This window comes from Halichoerus grypus, chromosome 10 (assembly GCF_964656455.1).
Source record: "Halichoerus grypus chromosome 10, mHalGry1.hap1.1, whole genome shotgun sequence".
NCBI classification, from domain to species: Eukaryota; Metazoa; Chordata; class Mammalia; order Carnivora; family Phocidae; genus Halichoerus; species Halichoerus grypus.
This window is the reverse complement of record NC_135721.1, coordinates 64,208,741-64,226,269: the sequence shown is the minus strand read 5'-3', so window position 1 is coordinate 64,226,269 and position 17,529 is coordinate 64,208,741. Positions and strand designations below refer to the sequence as shown.

Below are 17,529 nucleotides of genomic sequence, written 5' to 3'. Positions count from 1 at the left end.
CAAACTGAACTACTTACATCATCTAAATGTGACTAGTAGATATATACAGAGAGTTGCTATGGTCTACTGATAAATGCATTTTTTGTTCTGTGTGCTAGTGCCATAAAATGTTTTCAAAACAAATGCTTTGAAAATACTGTTCATGTCTAACAATAATATACAATAAAAATAATACACTGTTATATAATCAAGTCATAAAAACAATGAAACAAAATTATTAAAAAGCAAGCATTTTAACAGTCCTACCCTCTTCCTTTGTCTGTGAAAGATTCTATTACTGTTCCTTCTACTGGACCAGTGGGGTCTGCTTTCAATTCTAACATTTCTGCCAAAGCAATCGTTGCCTCTGCCAAAGCCATCAGATTATCACCCTTTAACAAAAAAAAGGTGTTAATATACAATAATAAAATATTATCTGTAAATTTATATACCAGGGTCAGAAAGCAAAATAATCCTTTACAGTTATATTATACTTTCCTCTTTAAGCATTAAAAGCATGAATCATCCAATTAGAAAGGAAACAAGGAAAGGAGGGAGGGAGGGAGGAAAGAACAAAGGAAGGAAAAGCAAGAAGACCTGATCAAGGGACAGATCTTTCAAGGAAGAATGGCTATTTTATTAAAAGGATGGCCACGAGTGGTGCTCCTTAATACCCTTTCATAAACACATTCTTCATTCATTCTCTCTCCTCCATCTGTCTCTACAATTGTGTCTTCTTCCTCTCACTTTCTTTACAATGCTAATCTGCATTTGAAGTTTATCCAACTGAGCAAGCTTTCACATCTATTATTTCATTTGATCAACTTAAGAGTGCTGTAAAATAAATAAATCAAACATTACTTACACTTATTAAATAAATAAGGAGAAAAAGTATGGACCAGACCCAGGCTTTAAGACATACTCCGTAATCACCAAGCTGTGCAACCTTGAAGAATCACTACTCCCTGGATCTCCTTTCCTCAATTGTAAAATGAGGAAGCTAGATTAGATGATTTGTTTCATGTTTAATGATCTATGTTTACTATGCTTTCTAGGGCTCCCAGATCACACAGCTGATTAAGTGGTGATGGAACTGGAACTGATGGGCAAGGGATTTTTCCATTCTCTGTGTCAGCGAAGAGATTGCTCAGTTGTCAGAGTATAAGACAATGGGGACAAGTGTAAACAAAATCGATGAAATACCTTGCTCACCTATCCTACTAGTCATTTATTCCAATTTACAAAATGCTGTCCTGAAAAGCAGAGCTGGGGTATTTCTTTGCATGAAGCGTCCTCTATCTCTACTTGGAAAAAAAGGCCTCATCTTACTTCCCGCCACTCCCTCCCAATTCCCTCCACTTCCCAGGAATCGTCTCTGCCATGCCTCCAAGTCTGCCTAAGCAGCTTTACATTTATCCAATCATCTCTGTTACCTGGGCAGAAAAGGTGACCATGTCTTCAAATGTTTTAATCTTGCCATGTGGCTTTCAGAGTGCAATAGCAATTGGGGTATAGTGGAAAGATAACAAAGCAAGGTGGCATTTTATGAGTTTCAGAGAAAAAGAGGCAAGGCTTTACTATTAATGGAGGAATGATTGCTAAGCATCTTAGAGGTAACAAATTTAGGAAAACTAAAGATAAAATGAGACCTAACTAGAGGAAGGTGGCCAAATATAGTACCATCCCTTCAGTGAATGATGAGGAAAAAGAGAAGTTTTATATATTATGTATAAACCATGGAATATGGTAGGAATGGACAAAAAAGGAAACTGTCACTTAGCAGCAACCTGTATAGGATAAGAGAATTGGAAAATGCTGTCACAAAGCAGGTACTTAGCTTTCTTGGTGTTTTTCAATCAGAAAATAGTAACTGGTCATTTAAAAGAAAATGGAATTCATCATAAATAACATAAAACTTATAGCAATTTAATTCATAGAAACATTGAATCAATCAGTAACAAACTGAACCTAAATGTTTTATCTTTGTATTAGTGAAGTTTTTATTTAAATCTCCCTTAAATGCCCTAAGACCCATTCTGTATTTTTTCACTATAAAAACAAGTACTTTTTATTACAAATTGGATTTCATTTCTGCTTAAAACAGTCATTAGCAGCTTACTATTACCCTATCCTCACATCGTTTACCATTTGTTCTCATTCTAAGTATCCCATAATAAGAAAAGCATTAGGTCTGGACTTGATCCCCCACTGTCCAGCTGTGGAATCCTAGACTCACCGGTGACTAACCTTTCTGAGCCTACTTCCTAATCTGCCAAACCAAGATAATGATACCAGCTTTGCCTAATACTACAGAGGACTTTTAAACAACAACAGAAACGCTATTTGTCAAGATGTTGTTTCTGTGCACTATGTGCGTTAGGGACAGCAGGCCCATCTGAACACATCATCTCTGAGGTGCCTGCATTTACCATGAGTGCGGAGATGTGCACTGCTTGGACGTCGCCTCCATAATCCTCACAGACCACATCGTAAGCTAGCAGTTCTTTTTTCACTTTTTCAGGTTCAGCCTCAGCTTTGTCACATTTGTTTATGGCAAGGATGACAGGAACTGAAAGAGAGTTAAAAAGAGTGCAGATGAGGAAACCTTCAATGCCAGGTAGTGAAAGACACCAACCTCTTCTGGCTTTCTCTTTACCCAGTAGATGTACTAAACTAAAAGACAGACCTGAAAAAAACTGCTTTAGCCACCCTCTACACTGCTTTCTGCACATAAAAAAGGATTCTGGATATGAGATGTCAAAACTATCATTATAAACAGATTCTGAATTAAGAATAGATACCTAAAATGATGAAAACCAAACAAACAAAAAACAGCATTGTGGGTAGAGAAAGGCCTACCTTTAAACCTGAATGTAAGATCAGCAACTACACTGAAGATAATCTCCAGGGAGAAAAAAAAATCAAGAGAAGATTCTAATCCAATTCTAAACCACTAGATCATTTGCGTCTTCTTTCCAGGAGCTATTAAGTCATTGTTAAGACCCAACATCTCATCCTGGGGTGAAACTAAGTAGCATCATCGTAAACTTTCTTTTAGGATTTACAGTAACTCTCTACTCATACATACTCAGTTACTGACACACAGTAGATTCTCAATAAATGTTTGCTTAATGAATGAACCAAATAATCTTATAATCTACTTGTCAATATCAAACATACCCTCCCATTAGAGAAATCACATAAAATGCTATGAGATAATTCTCTGGTTGGGTTTCATCAACTTTGCAACTTTCTCAGGTATCAAACAAGAAATTCACAATAGACACAAAAAAGTTATGCAATCCACAACCTACTATTATGAAAAAGTACATTCCATACGGATGAGCTGGAACTTAACAGGGACATGAGAACAGGTATAGAAAGCATGATTAAGAAATTTATCCTATCTCAACTACCTGCTTTGTAATGCAAATCCCTGGCAAATTTATCACTCTCTTCTTTTTGTTATATTCCCTAGAATCATGATGAACATAGCCCATTCCACTAAGACAGTTTTGAGGAATTAAAAGGAAAAAGATTAACAATGGAAAGAAGACCAGATTCCAAGTGTGGACATGATACAAATTAACTGTAACTGGAGGCAGTTCTTGCCATTCTCTGGTTCTCAGTTTTCATGTTGTAAGAAAAGAACTGGCCTAGATAGTGATTGTCAACCTTTTTTTTTTCTCTTGCCAACAAACCTAGGGGAATATGATGCACTCTCCATTAGGTACACTTTCTCAAGACAGCAATATTTTCTCAATGGGTGTAAGATCATATCGGAGTAAGAATGAATATACAAAGTATGTGTGTGGAAGAAGCAAGGGAGAAGATAGCTAAGTGATTTTCTAAGTTTCAATTTTACACCTTTGACCAAATAAGAACTTATTTAAAGCATATAAAGGAAAAGTTTCTCTTTATTTATTTTTTTTTTAAGATTTTATTTATTTGAGAGAGAGAGCAAGCATGAGCAGGGGGAGGAGCAGAGGGAGAGGGAGAAAAAGACTCCCCACTGAGCAGGGAGCCAGACTCAGGGCTTGATCCCGGGACTCAGGATCATGACCTGAGTCAAAGGCAGACACTTAACCAACAGCCACTCAGGTGCCCAGAAAAGTTCCTCTTTAGAGATGAATTCCAGACAATAAATGAACAAGGAATAATAGAATTAGAGTATCAATACTTTGCAACTCCTGATGTATTTAGTTGGTGGATACAAGGAAGTTCATTATTCTATTCTTACTTTTATAACTGTTTAAAATTTCCATGATAAAAAGTTTATTTTTTATTCATTTTAAAGATTTTATTTATTTATTTGACAGAGAGATAGCGAGAGCAGGAACACAAGCAGGAGGAGTGGGAGAGGGAGGGCTTCCTGCGGAGCAGGGAGCCCGATACGGTGCTCGATCCCAGGAGCTTGGGATCATGACCCAAGCCGAAGGCAGAAGCTTAACGACTGAGCCACCCAGGCACCCCTAAAAAGGTTTTTTAAAAAGTCATTGGAAACCATTAAATTCTCACACCATGCCAAGTAAGTAAACAGTATTGGAAGGACTATATTTGTGATCACACATCCCCAGCTGAATCCTACTACACTCTTCTTAGTAGTTATGCCTGTGGGAAAACAATTCAACTGTCTTTGAGCCTTATCTGTAAATAGGTATAATAATCCTGGGATCGCCAAGAAGATTAAATGAGCTACATGTAAAGGGCCCCAGAATAGCGACTTTAAGTAGTAGAATCTTTTTTTTTTAAAAAGCAACTTCTTTCCTGATACACGTAAGTCAGCCACATGGTACCTTGAGCATCTTTGGCATGCTGAATAGATTCTACAGTTTGTTTCATCACTCCGTCATCTGCAGCTACAACCAATACAACAATGTCAGTGACCTGAGCACCTCTGGCTCTCATTGCTGAGAAAGCAGCATGTCCTGGAGTATCAAGAAAGGTTATCTTTTCCCCAGAAGGCAGAGAGACTGTGGAAACAGAAATCCAAGAACACTAAGGACTCAAATATGTACTTTCTTAATACAAAGGAATATATGTGAAATTATCAAGCAGAATCAACAATTCTTTAAAATGACTTATTCCTTCCATTAATCTTACTCAGGAACAATACAGATCATTTCACACTGAAAAATAACAAAGCAGTGAAACCCTTAGGGTTTTCTTTTCATGTAATAATTTCAAACTAAAACTCTATTTCTAGAATATACTTTTCATAAATATACCAACTGGTATCTATTCTGAAGAGAGAACAGACCAACAGTTATATAGGCAGTCTCCCCTTCATTAGCAAACATCAGCTGCACAACAAAGGCAATTTAGTATATGGTTAGGAGCTCAGGATTTAAGCCCAAACCCAGCCTTGAGTGTAAATCCTGGCTTTGCCACTTACTAGCTGTGTACCCTGAACAAGTAATTTAATCTACACAAGCCTCAGCTTCCTTATCTGTAAGTAGGAATATTAATACCCACCTCATGATGTTGTTGTGAAGATAAAAATATAAAGCATATAAATAAGGTGCTCACCACAGTGCTGGGCACATGCTAGGTGCTCATTAAATGGTAGATGTTATTTAATTATTATTAGCAACATTATCACAACCTAGCATTGAAGAATTGTAGGTTCATTAAACCAAACTAAGAATAAGCCAGAATAAAAAGGTAATAGAATTTTCTTCTTATAGAATGTACAAAATAAGCTTTGTTAACCACCTGCTCTACATTTCATCAGACCACTGGCTTTAAGCTTTAGGCTTCCCTTTTACTTTGAATTTGTCTATCTCATACTATGACACTTGATTTAAGAAAATAGTATGTAGGGTTCCCAGGCACATTGTAAGGTAATGTGTGTCCATACCAAGAAAGGCACCGATGTGCTGAGTGATGCCTCCAGCTTCCATTGCTGCCACTTGAGTTTTTCGCAGTTTGTCAAGTAACGTCGTTTTCCCATGATCAACATGGCCCATTATAGTAACAACTGGGGACCTTGGGGTTAATAAAGCTGGATCTGCCTGAGGCCTACAATTAACAGCAAAGGAGTTTCATTTCTTAAATATCTTTATAGCCAGTGAATTGTTTTGCAGTCATCTCTGTGAACTACCATTAACAATAAAACCCAACATTCAGCTTTGATTAGATGTAACTATCTTCCTCTTCCGTAAGTACAATGACCTATGGCAAAATATATAATGACTGCCCACGTACAGTTGGCATCTTCATAACAATAAGCAGACAGAATAAGATTTTTAAATTCAGGATCAATATACACACTCGGCAAACTAAAAAAATAACCCTCAGAGTTCTATAAACTGAATATACTTACTGATGTTTTAAACACTTTGAAGAAAAGTTTAATCTACACTCCCACGTCATTTTAATGGCAAAAAAATTTTAAGGTATATTTTTCCATTATAAAGTGTGAATGAAACTATGTGGTTTCCTTCCCCCAACATACATGGTTAAGTTTTACCTTCTTACAGCATCTTTATTTTCTCTGACTTTGTCCTGTTTTAATTTGCTCCATTTTAACTTCATCCCCGCCTTCTTTACCACTTCTTTGATCCAGACTTCATCTAAACGTGAGTGTGCTTCTAGTGAATCTATGTCAATAGCAGTGTTCATTAAAGCTTCATATACATAATCTGGGTGGAACAGATAAGACCTTTTAGGATGATGAATTAAACATTCACAAAAGTAACCTCTATTAATAAATGTCTATATATGAACAGTACACTCAATGAAAAGAATAACTTTATAAGCTGTTTCTCTAATGTTAACAAATCACAAACAAGCTGAAAGAAAATAATCTTTAAAATATGATTTACTTATATTAACATTACTTCATTTATAAATATTTGAATATTTATGTACCATAAGAATCATCTGAGCTACCAATAAAACATTACACGTTGTATACATTTATATTGAGCAGTTTATCACAGCCTAGTTCTTTGAAAACTTGTAGTTACATATGTCATGCATATACAAATGTGTACACATAGATAGTCGATTCTCATTATTCGTGGTGGGTATGTTCTATAAACCCACCACAAATACTGAATTAATAACACTAAACCATCACTCTAAGGGGAAATACAAGGTTAGGTTCCTGCAGTTCCTGATCACATCTTCATTAGCCAATCAATACATATTATGTGTTTCCGTTTCAAGACATCTTATTTAATATACATTGTCGATTCGGTAACGTTGAACTCACAGCCAAAAGCACTAAACCCAGTACATGAACAAAGTTTATCTAACACATGTATTTTCTCTGTAAAGCACATTACAGCCTTCTTGCAAGTTAGTAACACTAAACATTACTTCATTCAGCACTATGCTTAGGCTAATCAGCAAAATCAACAAAAAGAACAAAAATGTGAAAACATGACACTTAAATGAGCCACAAAATGACGATTGTTTACAGCATAAGAGCTAAAGCAAGAAGGCTAGATGTTGCCTTGTTGAACCTCAGCTAGGAATGTGTGATTGGACAACTCAAATTTTTCACTGCTCCAGGCATGTCCAGGAATGACTGCAAAAGTATTCTGAATATTGATTTGGGGGCTATAAATACATTTTAGAGAATTCGGCAATACAAAATCCCCAAACAACAAGGATCAATTGGATGTATACATGCACACATACACAGTGTTTCAGAATAAACATACATACATATAATTTATTTATTTATGTACCTATTTAGGGTGTCCAAAAAGTCTTAAAATATAGGAAAAATATTTACTTGGTATTCTTTTTTGCATTTTATTTAATGTACTTTGTTTTCATTTCAGTCATATTTCCCTGTAGATGATAAATGAATGTATCTGTGATGATAATGAAATAAAGTAGATTTATGTTTCTAGACTTTCAATCACCCTTTAAATATGTATTTTGAGAAACAGATGTGAAACAAAGGGATCCTCAAATAAGCAGAACACAGTATGAAAAGAATATCCTATTCACTAGTGTGCAGGTAAATGTTTACTCACAAGACTCTCCAAAAAAAAAGAAAAAAATCCCTGATTGTTATAGCATTTCTCAATTTCCATAGTGCAAATACTCCCACCATGGTTGATTACAGCTACCAACATGAAGTCACTGAACACAGAGATGGAAAGAGATGGGCAGTAGCACACCATTATATAGTACTCCCACCATATAGGTACATGGCGTAAATAACCTCAAGAACACAGAAGATAGCAAAACACAGTAAAAATAATTAGGAGTGAGGGGTTTGATGAGTATTTATTACCTTTGTTTATGATTTAATTTTTGTAATGGTTGTGTTTACCAGCTCACATACTTCCTCAGAAGTTAGCAATTGGCCCAAAAGTTGGTGCAAGCCAGGCCCAGACATCACTGATCCTACCCTGTAAAGCCTAAACCCTTTCCTATATATAGCCCCACCACATCCTTTCCCAAGAAAGCACATTTTAAAAGAATGATACAGTGCAAATTCTCTATATGGATATGCACTCAGAGAACAATAAAACTCTAAACATATAAATTATAATGAGTACAATTCTGTTTCTACTAATGCTAAAATCCCTAATAATCCAGTAACCACAGTTTTCCCTCGTTATCCTAAACTTTTGAAAGTAGCTTATACAGAGAATCTCTTTCCCTCTATATTAAATGCATTTAGTATTAACATATTATTTTATCTTTATCCAAGACTTAAACATTTACAAATAGAAAAGTGCCCAAAGCAATTCAACCAGAAATATTACATCTTAAGTTATTTTAATTGACCCAGGGGAGGAAAAAAAAATCTACTCACGTTGCTAACATAGTAGTTAAAAATATTTACCATCTTTTTTTTTTTTTTTTTTTAAGTAGGCTCCAAGCCCAGCATGGAGTCCAACACAGGGCTTGAATTCACAACCCTGAAATTGAGACCTGAGTTGAGATCAAGGGTCGGATGCATAACCGACTGAGCCACCCAAGTGCCCCAAAATATTCACCATCTTTAATTCAAATAAGATGCAAATATAATATTAAATAAGCTTTAAATAGATAACTTTTATTTAAATTATGTATCAGTTTTGGGGCTAGAGCACCAATCCATAGGATTAAACTTATATTTTAATTATACTATTTATTTGGCAATACAAAAGAATTATTACAGTTATGGGGGGGAGGCAATGTTTAAAAAAATCCTCAGGGAGCTTGGGTGGCTCAGTTGGTTGAGCGTCTGCCTTGGGATTTCAGCTCAGGTCATGATCTCATGGGTCCTGGGATAGAGCCGCCTCAGGCTCCCCGCTCAGCAGGGAGTCTGCTTGGGATTCTCTCTTTCCCTCTCCCTCTGCCCCCTCCCCCCGACTTGTGCAGCTCTCTCGCTCTCTCTCTCTCTCTAAAATAAATAAACAGATTAAAAAAAAGAAAGAATCCTCATTTTTTTTTTTTTTTTTTTTAAAGGTGTTATTTATTTATTTGACAGAGAGAGAGACAGCAAGAGAGGGAACACAAGCAGGGGGAGTGGGAGAGGGAGAAGCAGGCTTCCCGCTGAGCAGAGAGCCCGACGGGGCTCGATCCCAGGACCCTGAGATCATGACCTGAGCCGAAGGCAGACGCTTAACAACTGAGCCACCCAGGCGCCCCAAGAATCCTCATCTTTAAGTGATAAATACAGAAATAATTATGGGTTGATAGATTAATAATTGTCACTGCCTTATGCATATATTATACTTATTATTCCATTCTTTCTGCTTTCATATATGGATGAAAATTGCCCATAATAAAAGTCTTAAAAGTTACATCTATTATCAATATTATTTATAAAATTATATCAGTACAGTTTTCTTTGGAAAAATTATCAATGATACAGCCATATGTATTTGTTCTCTTAAAGTTTTTTTAATAAAATGATTACACAATCCACTGCAAAGTTATAAAAATGCAAGACGGGGTGAATTTTCTATTCTTTGTAAGGATGTATATGTACAAAGAGTGGTAACACTTTCAGGCAGGAAATACATTAAAATTCTAGCTCTGCTGTAATTTTTTTTTTTTTTTTTTTTTTTAAAGATTTTATTTATTTATTTGAGAGAGAGAGAATGAGAGACAGAGAGCATGAGAGGGGGGAGGGTCAGAGGGAGAAGCAGACTCCCTGCCAAGCAGGGAGCCCAATGCGGGACTCGATCCCGGGACTCCAGGATCACGACCTGAGCTGAAGGCAGTCGCTCAACCAACTGAGCCACCCAGGCGCCCTAGCTCTGCTGTAATTTATAAAATAACAATTCTTGAAAGATAATTTGGTCTGTGAATAAGAGCATGGCCTCTGTAGCCATACTCCCTGAGTTCAAATCCTCGCTCTACCACATACTGTGGCAATTATTTATCCTCTCCATGCCTCAGTTTCTCAACCTATAAATGGGGGTAATAATTACATCTACCTGTAGTGCATTGTGAGAATTATATGAGTTAATATATATAAAGTACTGGTGCACAGTAACAGCTCAATAATATGAGTTATTATTTTTTTTTCCAAGAGTCTGCCTTGTCACTTTATTTTGCTACAATAATAGGCTATTTCTTATTTACTGAATTTTATTTTTTTTTTGAAGATTTTATTTATTTATCTGAGAGAGAGAGAGTGCTCGCACAAGCTGGGGGAGAGAGGGCAAAGGCAGAGGGAGCAGCAGACTCCCTGCTGAGCAGGGAGCCTGATGTAGGGCTCGATCCCAGAACCCTGGGATCTTGATCTGAGCTGAAGGCAGATGCTTAACTGACTGAGCCACCCAGGCACCCCATTTACTGAATTGTAATGTCAGTTTATAATGGGAACTCAAATTCTGTTCCAATAATCCTAAATTGGTAATAAACACACCAAGAATGCAATGAAGGAATAAAAAAAAAAAAAGGACAATGATGCTATACATTTATAAATAAAAATAGTGGGCGCCTGAGTGGCTCAGTTGGTTAAGCGACTGCCTTCAGCTCAGGTCATGACCCCGGAGTCCCGGGATCAAGTCCCACATTGGGCTCCTTGCTTGGCAGGGAGTCTGCTTCTCCCTCTGACCCTCCCCCCTCTTGTGCTCTCTCTCTCTCACTCTCTCTCTCAAATAAATAAATAAAATCTTTAAAAAAAAAAAATAATAATAAATAAAAATAGTATTATTAAAAGTTACTACTAAAAAGATTTTTCTGCTGGCACTACAGATATTGTTACGAGTGAAAAAGAAAATCAGAAATCACAGACAACAAAGGGAAAGTAAGTTAAGTATAAATACAGTCCTTCAGTCCAAAAACATTCTTTGGACTTACTCTAAAAGCCTATAGAATTTCTGAGAAACAGGTGCCTGGGTGGATCAGTCGTTAAGCGTCTGCCTTTGGCTCAGGTCATGATCCCAGGGTCCTGGGACCGAGCCCCACATTGGGCTCCCTGCTCAGCGGGAAGCCTGCTTCTCCCTCTCCCACTCCCCCTGCTTATATTCCCTCTCTCGCTGTGTCTCTCTCTATCAAATAAATAAATAAAATCTTAAAAAAAAAAAAGAATTTCTGAGAACCAAGGGTTAGCGTAGATAAGAAAATATTTTCCACTTTTATTAAAAGCAAAATCTTAAGAGAACTATATTTGGCAAAGAGATAAGAAACTAATAAGAGTGTGTGACCTAGAGTGAAAAATACTGGAATGATTTAACATCTTTTTAAACCATCAGTCTAATTTTCATCTTTGAACATCTTGGTCTCATTGCAAATAAAAATGCCAGGTATTCCATTTCCCATATTTTTCCTCATAAAATTATCTCACCCACCTATGTCTTTTTTCATTGCTCTGGCCAGTTCCTCAATAGTCATTCCAATCCATACCTCCACCTCCTTTTTGGATTTTGTTGAAAATGACTGAGATTTCTGTGATCTTTCTTCCTAGTAAAAATTCAGGACGCATACAGAAGGAAAAATAAAAACTTTAAGTGACAGTGTAGATTTATTCTGGAATATCTACCACAATAACGGCTCCTATTTCTAACAACACTCCCACAAATAGCTAAACCTCAGACTAAAATTTACAGTCCTGCACCCCTAATTCACTATTATATACTAATTTCCAAGTAATCAAATTCATCAGCATTACTGAACAACAAACTAGAACTTCCCTTCTTCACAAAGATTTACTGCCTGGAGTGCAGCATTAAGGAATAAAGATTCTGGAAATTACAAAATACCCAAAATGGATTTCTACTCATGGCTATAGGCACTTTCATCTCAGACCAAATAATATAGTGACTGATAGAAATCTATACCTACCTTCTTTGTTACTAGAAGCCTATATTGAGATAAAACCACCCCAATGAGCGGGTCTGTTTGCCAGGGCCGGATGCAGAGCTGAGCTGTCCACACCGGGTAAGCAGATGAAAACACATGATTCCACTGTGCTAACATTCTTCTTTGACCTAGGCTGTGCAGCTGCCTAAAGACAGTGTGAAATCGTAGCAAGTTCTCCAATTTCAGTATCTTCTGGTTCATGTTTCCCCTGGAGAAAGTTTTAAAATAGTATCTTGGTTAATATGAAAATCAAGTTAGCAAATATTAAGTGGATATCTACTCCATGAAAAACACTGCGCTGGAGTTATAATAAGTAGAGCTAGATTCCTGCCCTGAAAGAACTCACAGGCTAATCAGGGAGATGGAATTCCATACTACTCTCTAGATGTTAACTATCATTATTGTTAATGTTCCTACCACAACAGAACTGAAATACAACTTACAAAGGGATTTTTTTTCATTCTTGAAACATCAACTAACCAGATCACAACTAGAGTGATGGGATCGAGCCCCGCATCGGGCTCCCTGCTCGGCCAGAGGCCTGCTTCTTCCTCTCCCACTCCCCCTGCTTGTGCTCCCTCTCACGCTGTCTCTCTCTCTCTCTCCCTGTCAATTAAATAAATAAATAAAATCTTTAAAAAAAATAAAAATAAAAATAAAAAATAAAATGCAAATTTGAACTCATCAGCTCTTTGCTAACCACCCTCCAGTGGCTGGCCATTATCCCGTTTCAAGAAAACATGCTATATAAGGACTCATTATCTGCCCTCTGCTAACCTCTCACTTCATGTCTTACACTCTTATAGTTCCCTCCCTCCTATCTCCAAGCTTTTGTTATTCTGACCCCCTGTAATCTCCAATGGCTTGTCATCTCATTTTTGAACCTTTGCATATGCTATCTCTTCTTGGAATTGTCTTTCAAGCCTCAATATTCTTCCCTCTTCCCACCTCCCCCTCCCCCCAAAAAGATGCTTTAGAGGGGGAAGAAGGCACCTAATAAACATCTATTGAATAATGCCTTCTGAATATTATTCTTGGAATGAAAGAACAGCTACCTAAGAGAAAACTGCAACAGAACTCAATGGTGTAGTTCAGAACTCAAGAGTATAGTTATTTTTCTCCTTGAGTCTTCTTTCTGCTCTCAGTACTGCATTTCTACAGCTTTGCTTTTCAGTTTTTAAAGAGCAAATAAATAATGTGAGATGTACATGTTTTCTCAACAAACATTTCCTGAGTACCATCTTCCAGACATTACATTTGAGGACGTTGATTCAAAGTTTAATGAGCTAGAGTCCCTTCCTTCAGAATTTACTGTCTTTAAAGAGCTCCAAAATAAGATTTCCAGGCACATGAAACACCTCAAGAATGGCACATTTTAAAAAAGCTTATTTAGGTACATGTCCCTGGCTTAAGAAGTGAAGGGATTCCTTTAGGAAAAAAAATTTTAATGAGTCTAAAACCAGACCTGACAAGGGCATAAATTAACGGAATGGAAAGAAAAGCACTACATGGAGACTAACCAAAGCACAGATAACTGAGGCAGGAATCAGAAAAACACATTGGGGGCAATAATCCAGCTGTGAAAACTGAAAGGAACCTTACTTGCTACTTTTATTCCAAGCTCCTCATTTCACAGAAAAGGAAAATGAAGAGTCCAGGGACGTCAAAAAGATTTCTCCAATGTCATACCACCAATTAATGACAGTCAGGCCTAGAAGACAGGCTGTCTGACTCCCAATTCGGTGTTCTTTCGCAGCGAGGATATTCTTATCATGGAATCTGAAAAGAGATGCTGGAAAGACGTGGCTGCGTTGGTGGAAACGGCTGAATGTAGGAGGTGTCAGCCTTGGAATTTATCCGAAAGGTAAAAAGAAGTCATTGTAGAAAAATGACGGCCCTGGTGTGGCTTCGCCTCGAACCCGGGCTCCGGCCCGGGGCAGCCGGGGCGCGCGGGGAGCGGGAGTCAGCCCGCCGCTTCGGGGCGAATAACGCTTTCGCTACGCCTGAGGCGGGGACACGCAGGGATTAAATGCCCCGCGGAAAGGCTTCCGGTCGCTCAGTGTTTACAGCCCGTGCCGCTGCCACTTCAGGCCAAACAATACACGCTCCCCGGGACGACCCGGCAAAGGAACCCCACTCACTTCGCTGCTACATTAGGCCTGGGCGTCCGGATTCTGAATCACCTTGCGGACCCGGGACTGCCCTCCGTCAGTCCGGCAGTCCGTCCCCGAAAGGGTCCCCGTCGGACTTCCGGTACCGCCGGAAGCGGTCCTTCCCGGAATTCGGAAGCCCGAATCTGAAATAGCTGCGGCGGCCAGGAGTAGGGTTGTCGGAGGTGCCCCAGTGGGCCCCCAGAGGATAGGCGGGGATAGACGCTCCTTCAGCCTGTGGCCGCCTCCCGGGGTCAGCCGCGCGTCGGCAGTCGCTTCTGCAAGTCCCTTCACTTTTCTGGGAAGTCCCTTACTGCTACCCTGTGGCTTGAGCGGCCTTGGTGCTGAAATGCTGAAATGTGGGAGAAATGACCCATACCTAAGAAGGAGGGGAAGATGCAAGGGAACGTGGCGATAGAACCAGCTAGTACTCGGCGAGAGTAAAACTGGAAGCTCTATGTCCTTTCAGTGGAGAATGGTATTTACTATCTAAGCTCTGGGTGTTGGGTGTCTTCATTGTTACTGGAGTTTCACTGCTCTCAAGCTCTCTGTGGACAAAACTAGGGAATATATATATATACACACACATGCACACATTTCATCCATATACATTGAAAATCATGAGTTCTTACTAATATCACCAATTCCGATCTAAGACCACAGGTTCACTCTAGTCTTTTCCTTTTCCAGGTTTGTAACTTCCTTTTTTGGCAGTGAGAAACTTGACTTTCATCAACCTTGACAAATTTAATTATTTGAGCAATTCCCTTGTATGAAACTGATCTTCAACTTGGCCACCATCCCCTTCCTTGAGCTTATGTTCTCCTTACCTCTTTTCAGCTTGGACTCCCCAGGCCAATCCACCCCTTGAAGTGGATATCCTCCACACCCTGGTTGGAGTAAAATGTTAAAATTAGGGGAAACAGAATGAAGGACATTTGGGAACTTTCTCCTCTGTCTTTGCAACTTGTCTGTAAATTTACACCTATGCAGAGCCACCAGAACCCCCTACACACCCCATTCCTGCCCTACATCTGTGGATGCCTATCTTACTCTCACCTCTAATGGCTTTAGGACTAAATTGTTGAGAAAGGGGAGGGATGCAGAAGGGGTCTTATTCCCACTTCATCTCATGTCCTTTGTTGGCCTTCTAAAAGTCTGATCATGGGGCACCTGGGTGGCTCAGTCGTTGGGCATCTACCTTCAGCTCAGGTCATGGTCCCAGGGTCCTGGGATCAAGCCCTACATCAGGCTCCCTGCTCGGCGGGGGGCCTGCTTCTCCCTTTCCCACTCCCCCTGCTTGTGTTCCCTCTTTCGCTGTGTCTCTGTCAAATAAATAAATAAAATCTTTTAAAAAAATAAAAACAAAAGTCTGATCATATTAACCATGAAACAAAACATGTTTGGACATAGGACACTTAACCACGAATAATATTTCATATTGCCATCTTCTTGGTGAGAGCCATTTCTCAGAACTATTAAATAATAGGCCATAAAATACACTTGATAAGCAAACTTGAATCGAAAGAACAGTAAAAACAACGAACAAAAAAACCAAAACAGGGGCCAGGCCTGGGTGGCTCAATCAGTTAAGTATCTGCCTTCGGCTTAGGTCATGATCCCAGGGTCCTGGGATCTAGTCCTGCTTCTCCCTCTGCCCCTCCCCCCTGCTTGTGCTCTCACGCTCTCTCTCTCTATCAAGTAAATAAATAAATAAGTAAATAAATAAATAAATAAAATCTTAAAAAAAAAAACAAAAAACAGAAGCAACGGTATTGCAGCCCTTCCCTTTCTAGCAAATGGCTTGAACTTTTACTAGTTCTGCCTTTCAACTTGCTCCCTCTACCAACCTTTTTCTTGCCTTTCAAGATCTTGACTGAAAGCTCCCCAGGGGGCTAGGTCACTTCAATATCCAGACCGACTATAGTTCTTGGTGATAATTAGGGCTAGACTGCCTTCCATGAAAGAGGCAAGGCGATTGCTGCCAAGCTGGGAAGACAGTGCTACAAGGAGCTACATTCATTTCACTGGGCCTCTTCTAGCAGGAGGACATCACAAGGAACAACATAAGAACAAGCGTCTTCCAAGGAGCAACTGGTCAGGGCTGCAGGAAAGCAGACCAAAATGACAAGATTTAAATCTGTTTTGTTTTCTGTCTCAAGTGTCATTTGTTGGCTTCATAAAGCAAAGAAACCCTGCAGTAAAAAATTGCTAGAGAAATGGTGCCAGGCATTTTTAAACTAGAAATGACTTGAGAACCTGAATCATGGCAGCCTAAAATTATCCATAATAGTTATAATCCTCACTTATCTCTTCATTGCCAATTATTTACCAGTCATGTAAATATTATATTTAATATTTTATACAGCAGTTGTTCTTGGTGCATTAGCAGATTTGAGGCCCACTGATGATTCAGTTTTTCTTTTTCTTTCTTTTTTTCCTCTTTTCTTTTTATATTTCAGTTTTTTTCTTTAAAAGGAGCGAGTTGTGTACAGGGGGATTAAATGCTTTATAGACAAGAAAAAAAAACTATGCTAGCACCAACTTACTCATCATCCTCTCATCCTCCTCGTCTTGCTCCTCTTCCTCCTTTTTCTTGCTTTTTTCGGCCTTGCTGACTCCCTTTTTTGCCGCCTCAGGCGTCCCTTTGGCTCAGTGTGCAGTGATGTCCTTTTCACACTTTCCCTGCAGCCTGGCAGCCTTCTTTTCACGAGGCTGCTCGTCATCCGCAGCAGCGTTACTCCACATCCCTTCCAGTTTCTTTGCAACGTCACCAGCGGATAGACCAGGATGTTCTCCTTTGATTTTAGGGTAATACTCAGAACAAAACGAGAAAAAGGCCACAGAAGTCCTCTTGGGTGCATTGGGATCCTTGAATTTCTTTTTTGTTTCTCCTTTGGGGGGGCACAAGTTTTCATTTCTCTTTCACAACCGGCCTTGTCCGCCTTTGCCACATCTTCGAATTTTCCTTTCTCTTCCACCCCTCTGAGTGTCTCTTAGAAAACTTTGAGAAGTTGACTGAAGCATCTGGGTGCTTCTTCTTGAGCTTCTGTCGGCAAGTTTGTGCAAAGAATGCGTATGATGACATTTTGCCTCTCGGCTTCTTAGGATCGCCTTCGCCCACGTT

General features: G+C 38.9%; 1 protein-coding gene and 1 pseudogene across 6 annotated transcripts in view; both read right to left on the bottom strand.

Annotated features, from left to right (window-relative positions):
• The window catches only part of MTIF2 (mitochondrial translational initiation factor 2), a 26,255-nt gene extending 9,239 nt beyond the window's left edge, over positions 1 to 17,016 (bottom strand). For 2 of the 6 annotated variants that reach the window (XM_036069872.2, XM_078056548.1), the window contains exons 1-8: positions 13,855 to 14,489; positions 12,235 to 12,460; positions 11,742 to 11,853; positions 6,452 to 6,623; positions 5,840 to 6,000; positions 4,776 to 4,952; positions 2,409 to 2,548; positions 247 to 371 (exon numbers count right to left, since the gene is read on the bottom strand). In XM_036069872.2, the coding sequence (XP_035925765.1) occupies positions 247 to 371; positions 2,409 to 2,548; positions 4,776 to 4,952; positions 5,840 to 6,000; positions 6,452 to 6,623; positions 11,742 to 11,853; positions 12,235 to 12,453 (1,106 nt within the window). In that variant the 5' untranslated portion in view covers positions 12,454 to 12,460; positions 13,855 to 14,489. Of the gene's footprint in view, positions 1 to 246; positions 372 to 2,408; positions 2,549 to 4,775; positions 4,953 to 5,839; positions 6,001 to 6,451; positions 6,624 to 11,741; positions 11,854 to 12,234; positions 12,461 to 13,854; positions 14,505 to 15,232; positions 15,293 to 16,951 lie in introns of those variants that run through there. The other 4 variants (XM_036069873.2, XM_036069871.2, XM_036069875.2 and 1 more) reach the window with 4 other exon arrangements.
• LOC118521389 (high mobility group protein B1 pseudogene) lies at positions 14,406 to 17,529 on the bottom strand (annotated as a pseudogene).